This window comes from Eretmochelys imbricata, chromosome 1, assembly GCF_965152235.1.
Source record: "Eretmochelys imbricata isolate rEreImb1 chromosome 1, rEreImb1.hap1, whole genome shotgun sequence".
Taxonomy (NCBI): Eukaryota; Metazoa; Chordata; order Testudines; family Cheloniidae; genus Eretmochelys; species Eretmochelys imbricata.
Genome location: NC_135572.1, coordinates 392,065 through 404,465, shown reverse-complemented (window position 1 = coordinate 404,465; position 12,401 = coordinate 392,065). Strand labels below are relative to the sequence as shown.

At 54.7% G+C, this 12,401-nt stretch overlaps 1 protein-coding gene across 1 annotated transcript in view; it reads left to right on the top strand.

Moving 5' to 3' along the window:
- The window catches only part of LOC144258885 (dynein heavy chain domain-containing protein 1-like), a 129,556-nt gene that overhangs the window by 101,975 nt on the left and 15,180 nt on the right, over positions 1-12,401 (top strand). Inside the window, exons 20-22 of the mRNA XM_077807023.1 lie at positions 6,807-7,238; positions 7,742-8,183; positions 11,251-11,397. Coding sequence (XP_077663149.1) covers positions 6,807-7,238; positions 7,742-8,183; positions 11,251-11,397 — 1,021 coding nt within the window. The remainder of the gene's footprint in view (positions 1-6,806; positions 7,239-7,741; positions 8,184-11,250; positions 11,398-12,401) is intronic.

The following is a 12,401-nucleotide window of genomic DNA, read 5'->3' as shown; positions in this document are numbered from 1 at the left end:
CTCTCTCTCTGCATCGGGGGGGGCCTGTTCTTTTGGGACTCCTCCCGGCTACCCCCTGATCGACTGTTCACAAACTCGTCGGCCAGCTGCCCTGCATGCTGGAGGTTCTCTAGCTTTTTGTCCACCAGCCACAGCCTCAGGTCGGAAGGGCACTGTTCATACAGTTGCTCCAGTACGATTAGGTCAAGCAGGTCCTCTTTAGCTTGGGCCCCAGCTGTCCACTTGCGGGCATATCCCTGCATCCGGTTGACCAGTTGTAGGTAGGTGACCTCAGGTGTTTTACGCTGACTCCGGAACCTTCTCCGGCACATCTCGGGGGTCAGCCCAAACTCACGGAGCAGGGCCTGTTTGAATAGTTCATAGTCCCCTGCCTCCGCCCCTGTCATTCGGCTGTACACCTCCACGGCTTTGGGGTCCAGTAAGGGGGTGAGAAACTGGAGCCTGTCTGCAGGGTCAACCCTGTGCATCTCGCAGGCATTCTCAAAAGCCGACAGGAAGCTATCTGTGTCCTCCCCCTCCTTCCGCTGGGCCAGGAAGCACTTATCAAAGCTCCTTGCAGTCTTGGGTCCCCCCTCACTCACCGCAGCCGGGGCCCCACTGCTCCTCAGCCTGGCCAGCTCCAGTTCATGCTGTCTTTGTTTCTCCTTCTCCTGATTCCCTCTCCTTCTCCTCCTGCTCATGTTGACGTTGTTTCTCCTTCTCCTCCTGCTCATGTTGACGTTGTTTCTCCTCATGTTGACGTTGTTTCTCATGATCCTCCAGCTCCCTCATTTTCATCTCCCTCTCCCATTCCAGCCGCATCCGCTCCAGGGATGGGGAGCTCCGCCGGGAGGATCCCCTGCTGGCTGCCGGGGTCAGGGTGCCCTCAGTATTCGCTGGGCTTCCCCCAACCCCTCCCCCAGGCCTAGGTAGGAAGGGTCTCGGGATGTCCTGGGCAGCTGTCTGACCCCTCCCAGCCCGGTCAGGCCCCAGGGCCCATGCTGTGTCCGCCGGGGGGCTTCCCTCAGGGACAGGGATTGGGTCATCCAAGCGATCCCTCTCCTCCAACTGGGCAATCAGCTGTTCCTTGGTGGACCTCCCGATGTGCAGCCCCCTCTGCCTGCACAGCTCCACCAGGTCGCTCTTCAGGCGTTTAGCGTACATCTCCCTGCTGGCCACTCGCAGGCCGGGCAGCTTTCCACGGTTTCCAGGAAAAACTCCTCGTGTGCCAGTCCTTCTTGAGGTCACCACCTCTTTGCCAGGGTCGAGCTGCAGACTCCTCCGCCCCTGGGACCGCTCGCTGCGATCCCCCGGGGGACCCTGTTACTGCAAAAGTCCTTCTCTCTGGTCACACACTCCCAGGGGTTAACCGCCCCCTGAAACCATCTCTCTCTGAATCTTCAGCATGCCCGGTCCCCGTCAATCCCCCTTCGTTTTACTGTTTCCCAGTCACTTACTGCAGGAAGCGCCGTTCACGGGGTGCAGTACATCCCACCTCTGCCACCAGTTGTCACGGAGTGTGGGGGAGTCCAGGCCCTGCACCCCTCTTCCTGGGATCCACTGAGACTCTCAGCCAGCCATTAAAACAGAAGGTTTATTGGACAACAGGAAGACAGTCCAAAACAGAGCTTGTGGGTGCACCCAGGACCCCTCAGTCAAGTCCTTCTGGGGTAGCAGGGAGCTTAGACCCCAGCCCTGGGGTTCCCTGCGTTCCTCCACCCAGCCCCAAACTGAAACTAAACCCCCCCAGCAGGTTCCCTGCTGCAGCCTGTCTTCACATTCCTGGGCAGAGGTGTTACCTCCCCCTCCCCCTCCTGGCTCAGGTGACAGGCTCTCAGGTCTCCCATCCCCAGGGCACATTCCCAGGTCAACACTCCCCCCTCCCTGCTGCGTCACATCGTCACAAGTTCTTTCAGAACTCTTGGGTGAATGCCATCTGGTGACTTGTTACTGTTAAGTTTCTCAATTAATTCCAAAACCTCCTCTGGTGACACTTCAATCTGTGACAGTTCCTCAGATTTGTCACCTACAAAGGATGGCTGAGGTTTGGGAATCTCCCTAACATCCTCAGCCATGAAGATTGAAGCAAAGAATTCATTTAGTTTCTCCGCAATGACTTTATTGTCTTTAAGTGCTCCTTTTGTGTGTCGCTTACTTGCATGGTATTTTACGCCTGGAGCAATTCTGCTCCAACAAATTAAAAATTCTGCATACAATATTTTAAAATTCTGCAAAATTCTATATATTTTATTTGGTTAAAATAACACCGTATCATCGCGCCAGTTTCAATTATTTTGGTAATTTATTTCAAAATACCTGTCAGCAAGTTTGTCTGTAACAATACAGACAACAAAAAATAAATGTTTTTTGGGAAATAGGTTCCTTACTAGGTATATTAATACAGAACACTGAGTAATAATTCATTTAAACTACAATACAGAACCAGATTTCCCGCCCCACTCAGAAGCAATGCAAAGGCTTGGGGAATCGGGGTAACTGAGTTGCTGAGGGAGAGGGAAGTAAATTGCTGGGAAGGAGCCTGGGTGTGAACCTGGAGGGTTGTTGGGTGTGGGTGGGAGAAGTATGGAAGACCCTGGCTGACCCCTAGCCTCTCCCAATCAGTCTGCCCCTATCCCAATGTGGACCTGTATCCCCCACCCCCCGTCCCATGTGTCTCTGCACCCCCACTCAGCTGTCCCCATGCACCCGCCGCCCCTTGTCCCCATGTGGCCCTGCACTCCCTCAGTTAGCCAGCCCATCCCGATGTGACCATGCATGCGCCTTTCCCATGTGGCACTTCACCTCCACTCCCATTCAGCTCCCTCCCCACTCTGTCCCCTCCACTAGCCCTTCTGAACCTCAGTCTGTGACCCCCCCCAGTAGCCCCATGTGCCCTGCTCTGTCGCCCACCCCCCCGCCCCATATCCCATGTCTCCTCCCCTGGCCCCACAGGCAGGGCACATGGGGGGAGGGATAGCTCAGTGGTTTGAGCATTGGCCTGCTAAACCCAGGGTTGTGAGTTCAATCCTTGAGGGGGCCATTTGGGATCTGGGGCAAAAATTGGGGATGGGTCCTGCTTTGAGCAGGGGGTTGGACTAGATGACCTCCTGAGGTCCCTTCCAACCCTGATAGTCTGTGATTCTATGAACGCAGCCTCTTCTCTTCCTTCTCTGCAGCTGGCTGCTATGGCTGGTGATCTGGCTGCCCTCTGTTCTGGTGCCACAGCAGCCCCTGGTGGGTGAAAGGCATAACTGTATCACCTCTGTGGCAGAATGTATTTTCTGCAGAGAAAAAAATCAGGGGGGACGGGACATGAATTCTGCACATGCGCAGTGGTACAGAATGCCCCCAGGAGTAACCTTTCTCCCTCATATCAAAGATCTGAGTGTGCATGAAAGAACAAACAATGCCACCGCCATGTTTTATGTAAACAGGGAGGAACCAGATCAATGATCTGGTGCAGGGAAGCAATGAACACTGTAACACTAATGTAGTTCATCTTCCAGGCCTACACAACATGCTCGCAGACCATCTAAGCAGCATTTTCAGAATCAGAAATGGTTCATAGAGGATTCAGGCGTCAAGTCCATTATCAATCAGAGGGTGCGCCCCACATAGATCTTTTTGTAGCTGAACAGAACAGGAAAGCCAAGTATTTTGTTCCAAGAGAGGACAGAGACCAAGTTCTCAAAGAGATGCCTTCTGATCTCTTGGACTCAGGGCCTGTTGTATGCTATTCCTCCAATTCCATGTGTGAAGGAAGGTCAAACAGTTCAGGGCCTCAGCAGTGGTTCATGGAAATCAGAAATCTCTCAGTGATACCTCCAGTATTGATATGTTTCTGTCAGACTTGATCACTCAGAACAATGGGAAAACATTTAATCCTGATGTATTGTCATGGCATGGAGAAGAATTGTTCCGTTGATGTACAGAGCCTATTGATTAAGCACAGAAAGCAGTCTGCAAGGACAATTTGTACTGCAGAATGAAAACATTCTTTATCCAGAGCTTCCCAACATGACCTTTCTCCCTGAGAGACATCAGTTCCTTATATCCTTGAGTGTCTATTACCTTTAAACACCTCCTCTTTGTCACGAAGCACATTGTGTGTTCATTTGGCTGCTCTCTCTGGACGTCATTCACCAATTCAAGATCATGCTGTTGTTTCTCATCCTTCAGTCAAAAAGTTTGTGAAAGATCTTCTGAGAGTTTTCCCTCTGATAAGCTAACCCCCTCCCTCATGGAATCTTAATGTGGAACGTACAGGTCAGGGCGATCACAAGATAAATATGAATCAAGAGTGTAACGCTGCTGCAAAAAAAGTGAACATCATTCTGGGATGTATTAGCAGGAGTGTTGTAAGCAAGACACAAGAAGTAATTCTTCCGCTCTACTCCACTCTGATGAGGCCTCAGCTAGAGTACTATGTCCAGTTCTGGGTGCCACATTTCAGGAAGGATGTGGACAAATTGGAGAAAGTCCAGAGAAGAGCAACAAAAATGATTAAAGGTCTAGAAAACATGACCTGTGAAGGAAGATTGAAAAAATGGGGTTTGTTTAGTCTGGAAAAGAGAAGACTGAGAGGGGACATGAGAACAGTTTTCAAGTACATAAAAGGTTGTTACACGGAGGGAGGTAAATTGTTCTTCTTAACCTCTGAGGATAGGACAAGAAGCAATTGGCTTACATTGCAGCAAAGGAGGTTTAGGTTGGACATTAGGGGAAACTTCCAAACTGTCAGGTTAAGCCCTGGAATAAATTGCCCAGGGAGGTGGTGGAATCTCCATCATTGGGGATTTTTAAGAGCAGGTTGGACAAACACCTGTCAGTGATGGTCTAGATAATACTTAGTCCTGCCACGAGTGCAGGGGACTGGAGTAGCTGACTTCTCAAGGGCCCTTTCAGTTCTATGATTCTATGTTTCTGTGGCGACAAGCCCAGCATGGAACGGGAAGGAATGAGGTCATTTGACTCAAGCAGCAGCCTGATTGGAGACCCAAGTCAATAACAAATTGAATAAAGTCTACACATGTGAATGGAGGATCTGAAGACACAATAGAAATCCCAATGGCTGGGACAGTCACACCTAGCAACCCCAGCTAAGAGGACAGCGATTTCCCCCACCTCTTGGCAGGAAAGCAACGCAAAGGCCCCAAGCTGGAGAAACAAGGAGAGGGGTCAGGGCAAGCTCTCAGAGACACAGGGGGCTGGCTACAGACAGAGAAAGGGACCAAGACAGAGGAAGGATAGATGGTACCTACAGCAGCCTGGCTCCAGGGAGCCCTGGCGTCGGCCAGTCTGAACTCCCTTAGCCTTGCCTCTCTGCGATGACTTAAGGACTTTCAGGTGACTGATAAATTGTTACCTTGTTTGGAAAGGCTGCCTGGTGGTGCTGCACATACTCATTAAGAGTGTAAGAAAGGGAATGGTCCTGTTCTTGCGGGGAACTTTCGTGGCTTATACACTACCCCGGTGAAATGGGCTAGTGAAAGGATCTGAGTCCTCGCTCCCGCTCCCTTACCCAGAGGCCTGCCTGACTCGAGGGGTCTCCTTCCACTCTCCTGGGTGGCAGAGTCCTTGTAGCCCCGACCAGGGTGGGCCCAGGATTCCTGGGGCTTGACCCCCAATCTGGCTGTTGTACTTAGGACAGGGCTCGGGTGTCCCCACTCCGGGGTGCTCTGTCCATGCCAGGCGCTTCCCTGACCCACTCATCATCACAGACCGTTCAAAGAAAAGACGATTTATTCCACAGCAAGTCATTAAAAATGAGGAGAAACTGGGAAAGGTGGAAGGAAAAGCCGTCACCCCGCTCTGTGGCCCGGGGGAACCCCAGACAGCCGTGGCTGGATGTCAGGGCAGTTCACGGTCTGTCCCTCACACGGCCCAGGCCCTGCCCAGCTGGCTGCGCTGCAGGGATGCCCCAGGTCAGACACTTGCTCTGGCCGTGGCCACACGCCATCAGGCTCTAGGTGGCAGGGCCCTGCCCCCCAGCATTGCCTTCTCCCCCCCATGGGGGTTACGATCTGGTTGCTGGCACCCGAAGGCCCAATTTTGGAGTGCTGGAGGTCCTAGGCCTGCCCCCATGGAGCTGTGTGGGTCCTGAGTCACTCCCAAGGACATAGACAAGAGTGACAGAGGGATTGTTCATAAAACCATTCCCAACCATTCCCACATTCATCACGTGCCCCACGTCTCTCAAGCATGCCATGCCATGGGCTCCCTCGCCTGCCCCTGTGAGACCACCGCGCCCGCTGCTGTTAGGGTGGCCAGTCTTGGCTGGACGTATCCCTGGAGGGGCTATCCCATGACATAAGCTTCAATTAAAGAGTCATCTTTAACTCCTGGAGACTCCAGGACAGTCCTGGAGGGCTGGCAACCCTGCCTGCCATAATAGTAGGGTAGATAAAATAGTAGGGTAGATAAAATTGTAGTGGGCGGGATTGGGTGGGCAAAACAACCACGTGGCAGGAATTTGCAGGAAACCAGTAAAACTCTCCTCAGTTTAGCATGTACAACGTGTGTCTGCATTCCATGTCTACAGCTCATATGTGGCCTGGTGTGTTTGGGTTTGCGTGTTCATAGCATGGGGCGGGGGAGGCGGCTAGTGCGTGCTCTCTTGCGGGAATTGGGGGGCCACGGGTTTGGCTGGTGGAAGTGGGATAAAAATGCAAGAACCAGTGTGGGGCAGGAGCGGGATTAAAAAATCCAGGGCTCTACTATGGGGGGGTCAGGGTCTGGCTTTGGGGTGTGCCACGAGTCCAGGGGGCCTGGCTGCCTGAGGCCCCCACCCCAAGTCCAGCCTCACCCGTCTCCTCTCTGCTCGCCAGGAGCTACTCTTCTACCCGAAGGACGAGCTCCCCAGCGACCTGTTCCAGGCTCTGGGCCAGGTGGTGTCAGATGCGAGCTTCTGCGCTGCCTCCCTGCAGAGTATCAGCAAATCCGCGGCTGCCCTGTGCCAGTGGATCTGCGCCATCTACTGGTACCACCGGGCTCTGCGCATTTGGGAGCCCACTTTGATGCAGCTGCAGCACTGCCAACTCCAGATTCGGGCGGAGAAGGGGCGGCTGGGCGACCGGCACCTGCAGGCTGAGAAGCTGAAAGAGTTGAGCTCGGACTGGGGCGTGGAGCTGCTGAAGGCCACTGAGCATCAGGAGGCCGTGGACCGCGAGCTCCGTCACGTCCTGCAGGAGAAGGAGAAGGCTGGCACCGTTGAGAGCTTGTTGGCAATGCACGTGGCCAACTGGACAGCGACAGTGAAGGTAACGACTGGGATTGCCTCGTCACGTCCCCTCCCCGACGCCTGGGGCAGCCAGTGTCTCAGGAAGCCAAAGAGCCAGTGCTAAGGATTTTGGGACATATCTCTCCACCCGTTCCTGGGACTCCCCTTCTCTCCTTGCCCTGTACGCTGGGACTCCTGTAGGCCAAGTCCAGCGCTGCCCAGGGCTGCGGCAGTCAGAGCCAGCCCGCGGCACCTCTTGGTGCTGCCAGTACCCACCTCCAGGATCTGCTCCCCCTGGCTGGAGGGAGGGGCCGTGTGTCGAGTTAGTCTGTCTTGGTGTGAGGGTTGGAGATATGAGTATAGACTCTGGATGCAGGGGTCTCTAGGAGTGGAGATTGAGGGGAACAGGATCTGGGAGCAGGGCTCCCCCTGGGGGTGGGGTCTGGGGGTGGGGCTCCCCCGCAGGGTCAGGGATCGGGTTCTGGGGGCAGGCCTTCTCCTAGGGGTGGGGTTCCCTGCTGACCCTGCCTTGTCTCCTGACAGCTCCTGGAGCAGAACTGCAGCACGGCCCAGGGGGACGCACTCCTTTGTGCAGCCGCTGTCTCCTACTTGGGTGCCTTCCCCGCCTCGCGGCGCCAGGAGCTGCTGGAGAAGTGGCAGGATATCTGTGCCAGGCGCCAAAGCTCCCTGGGGCCAGACGACGTGCGGAGGGTGCTGGAGAAGGATCTGCCCTGCCCTGGCCCGGCCCCCCGTGGCCCAGCCCTGCTCCCTGTGCGACAGGACTTCTGCCTGCTGACCATGCTGAGCTCAGAGAGGGAGCAGCGTGCCTGGGATAGGGCCCGGAAGCCACAGGACTTGGCCGGGCGCCAGGCCGCCCTGCTGCTCTGCACAGACACTCGCGACTGCTCCCGCGGCTGGCCCCTGCTGCTCGACCCTGACCAGCAGGCCCTCACCTGGCTCCTCATGGCACAGAAAGTGGATGAGGGTGAGTGAGGGGAACGAGAAGCCAGGCCTGGGACCAGCTAACCCCCCACCCCAGCACCTGACCCTCTGCCTTGGGTGGGGAGTGAATGAGCCCTCTGCTACTGGGGACCAGTGGCTCTAGAGAGAGAGGTAATTCCTTCTGCCAGCAGCTCCAGGACCCTCCAAGCAGCACAGCTCAGGTTCCTGGAGTCTCCTGAAGCCTTGGAAACAAGCAGGGAGAACTGGAGGTCCTGGTGATGTCAAGGAATTATGACGTGATTGGAATAACAGAGACTTGGTGGGATAACTCACATGACTGGAGTACTGTCATGGATGGTTATAAACTGTTCAGGAAGGACAGGCAGGGCAGAAAAGGTGGGGGAGTAGCACTGTATGTAAGGGAGCAGTATGACTGCTCAGAGCTCCGGTACGAAACTGCAGAAAAACCTGAGTGTCTCTGGATTAAGTTTAGAAGTGTGAGCAACAAGAGTGATGTAGTGGTGGGAGTCTGCTATAGACCACCGGACCAGGGGGATGAGGTGGATGCGGCTTTCTTCCAGCAGCTCGCGGAAGCTACTAGATCGCACACCCTGGTTCTCATGGGTGACTTTAATTTTCCTGATATCTGCTGGGAGAGCAATACAGCGGTGCATAGACAATCCAGGAAGTTTTTGGAAAACATAGGGGACAATTTCCTGGTGCAACTGCTGCTCACAAACAGGGAAGAATTAGTAGGGGGAGCAAAAGTGGATGGGAATCTGGGAGGCAGTGACCATGAGTTGGTTGAGTTCAGGATCCTGACACAGGGAAGAACGGTAAGCAGCAGGATACGGACCCTGGACTTCAGGAAAGCAGACTTCAACTCCCTCAGGGAATGGATGGGTAGGATCCCCTGGGGGACTAACATGAAGGGGAAAGGAGTCCAGGAGAGCTGGCTGTATTTCAAGGAATCCCTGTTGAGGTTACAGGGACAAACCATCCCGATGTGTCGAAAGAATAGTAAATATGGCAGGCGACCAGCTTGGCTTAATGGTGAAATCCTAGCAGATCTTAAGCATAAAAAAGAAACTTACAAGAAGTGGAAGGTTGGACAAATAACCAGGGAAGAGTATAAAAATATTGCTCGGGCATGTAGGAATGAAATCAGGAGGGCCAAATCGCACCTGGAGCTGCAGCTAGCGAGAGATGTTAAGAGTGACAAGAAGGGTTTCTTCAGGTATGTTGGCAACAAGAAGAAAGCCAAAGAAAGTGTGGGCCCCTTACTGAATGAGGGAGGCAACCTAGTGACAGAGGATGTGGAAAAAGCTAATGTACTCAATGCTTTTTTTGCCTCTGTCTTCACGAACAAGGTCAGCTCCCAGACTGCTGTGCTGGGCATCACAACATGGGGAATAGATGGCCAGCCCTCTGTGGAGATAGAAGTGGTTAGGGACTATTTAGAAAAGCTGGACGTGCACAGGTCCATGGGGCCGGACGAGTTGCATCTGAGAGTGCTAAAGGAACTGGCGGCTGTGATTGCAGAGCCATTGGCCATTATCTTTGAAAACTCGTGGCGAATGGGGGAAGTCCCGGATGACTGGAAAAAGGCTGATGTAGTGCCAATCTTTAAAAAAGGGAAGAAGGAGGATCCTGGGAACTACAGGCCAGTCAGCCTCACTTCAGTCCCCAGAAAAATCATGGAGCAGGTCCTCAAAGAATCAATCCTGAAGCACTTACATGAGAGGAAAGTGATCAGGAACAGTCAGCATGGATTCACCAAGGGAAGGTCATGCCTGACTAATCTAATCGCCTTCTATGATGAGATTACTGGTTCTGTGGATGAAGGGAAAGCAGTGGATGTATTGTTTCTTGACTTTAGCAAAGCTTTTGACACGGTCTCCCACAGTATTCTTGTCAGCAAGTTAAAGAAGTATGGGCTGGATGATTGCACTATGAGGTGGGTAGAAAGTTGGCTAGATTGTCGGGCTCAACGGGTAGTGATCAATGGCTCCATGTCTAGTTGGCAGCCGGTGTCAAGTGGAGTGCCCCAGGGGTCGGTCCTGGGGCCGGTTTTGTTCAATATCTTCATAAATGATCTGGAGGATGGTGTGGATTGCACCCTCAGCAAGTTTGCAGATGACACTAAACTGGGAGGAGAGGTACATATGCTGGAGGGCAGGGATAGGATACAGAGGGACCTAGACAAATTGGAGGATTGGGCCAAAAGAAATCTGATGAGGTTCAATAAGGATAAGTGCACTTAGGACGGAAGAACCCAATGCACCGCTACAGACTAGGGACCGAATGGCTAGGGAGCAGTTCTGCGGAAAAGGACCTAGGGGTGACAGTGGACGAGAAGCTGGATATGAGTCAGCAGTGTGCCCTTGTTGCCAAGAAGGCCAATGTCATTTTGGGATGTATAAGTAGGGGCATAGCGAGCAGATCGAGGGACGTGATCGTACCCCTCTATTCGACATTGGTGAGGCCTCATCTGGAGTACTGTGTCCAGTTTTGGGCCCCACACTACAAGAAGGATGTGGATAAATTGGAAAGAGTCCAGCGAAGGGCAACAAAAATGATTAGGGGTCTGGAACACATGACTTATGAGGAGAGGCTGAGGGAACTGGGATTGTTTAGTCTGCGGAAGAGAAGAATGAGGGGGGATTTGACAGCTGCTTTCAACTACCTGAGAGGTGGTTCCAGAGAGGATGGTTCTAGACTATTCTCAGTGGTGGAAGAGGACAGGACAAGGAGTAATGGTCTCAAGTTGCAGTGGGGGAGGTTTAGGTTGGATATTAGGAAAAACTTTTTCACTAGGAGGGTGGTGAAACACTGGAATGCGTTGCCTAGGGAGGTGGTGGAATCTCCTTCCTTGGAAGTTTTTAAGGTCAGCCTTGACAAAGCCCTGGCTGGGATGATTTAATTGGGGATGGGTCCTGCTTTTGAGCAGGGGGTTGGACTAGATGACCTTCTGAGGTCCCTTCCAACCCTGATATTCTATGATTCTATGAAAAGTTTCCCCAGCCCCATCCGGGGCCTCAGGGAAGGAAGGCCCCTTCTGCGAGCCCCTTTTCAGGCTCTGAGTAGGAACCATCTCCTGTCTCCTGCAGACGAGTCCCTGCTCTTCGCTGGCTTGGACACGCTGTCCAGCGCCGAGGAGCCAGGAAGCAACGAAGAGTCACCTGAGAAAAATCTCCAGGTGCTGTCGGCTGCAGACCCCAGGCTGGAGCAGAACCTCCTGGCTGCAGCCAGCACTGGTAAGGGCGGGCGTGTGAGCCATGACCAGCTGCAGTGCAGGGCGTGGGGTCGACACGGCATGCCCCCAGCATGCCACTGGGCCTGACCTGGCTTCCAGAGACTCTGGGCCCCCAGCGTACACCCCCTGCAGACAACTGGCCTCCACCGTGCTGGGGGCCCAGCGGGGCTCCCCAGAGACACTAGGGCTAGGCCTGCATTCTCTGAGTCAGATGGTTATTGCATGCTGGGGACCCTCACCCTCAGTAGGTAGGGAGCTGGGCAGGCTGAGGAGGGCTGGGCAAGCGATGGGGGTCAGGCTATGGGGGGGCTGGGCAGGTGATGGAGAGCAGGCTATGGGGGCCTGGGCAGGCTGAGGGGGACTGGGCAGATGATGGGGGGGTCAGGCGGTGGGGGGGCTGGGCAGGCGATGGAGGACAGGCTATGGGGAGCTGGGCAGGCTGAGGGGGACTGTGCAGATGAGGGGGGGTCAGGCGGTGGGGGGGTTGGGCAGATGATGGCGGGTCAGGTGGTGGGGGGCTGGGCAGATGATGGGGGTCAGGCTATGGGGAACTGGGCAGGCTATGGGGAACTGGGTAGATGATGCGGAGGTCAGGTGGTGGGGGCTGGGCAGGCGATGGAGGACAGGCTATGGGGAGCTGGGCAGGCTGAGGGGGACTGTGCAGATGAGGGGGGGTCAGGCGGTGGGGGGTTGGGCAGATGATGGCGGGTCAGGTGGTGGGGGGCTGGGCAGATGATGGGGGTCAGGCTATGGGGGGCTGGGCAGGCTCTGGGGAACTGGGCAGATGATGCGGGGGTCAGGTGGTGGGGGCTGGGCAGGCGATGGGGGTTAGGCTATGGGGGGCTGGGCAGGCAATGGAGGGCAGGCTATGGGGGGCTGGGCAGGCTGAGGGGGACTGGGCAGATGATGGGGGGGTCAGGCGGTGGGGGGCTGGGCAGGCAATGGGGGTCAGGCTGTGGGGGGCTGGGTAGGCGATGGGGGTCAAGCTCTGGGGGGCTGGGCAGG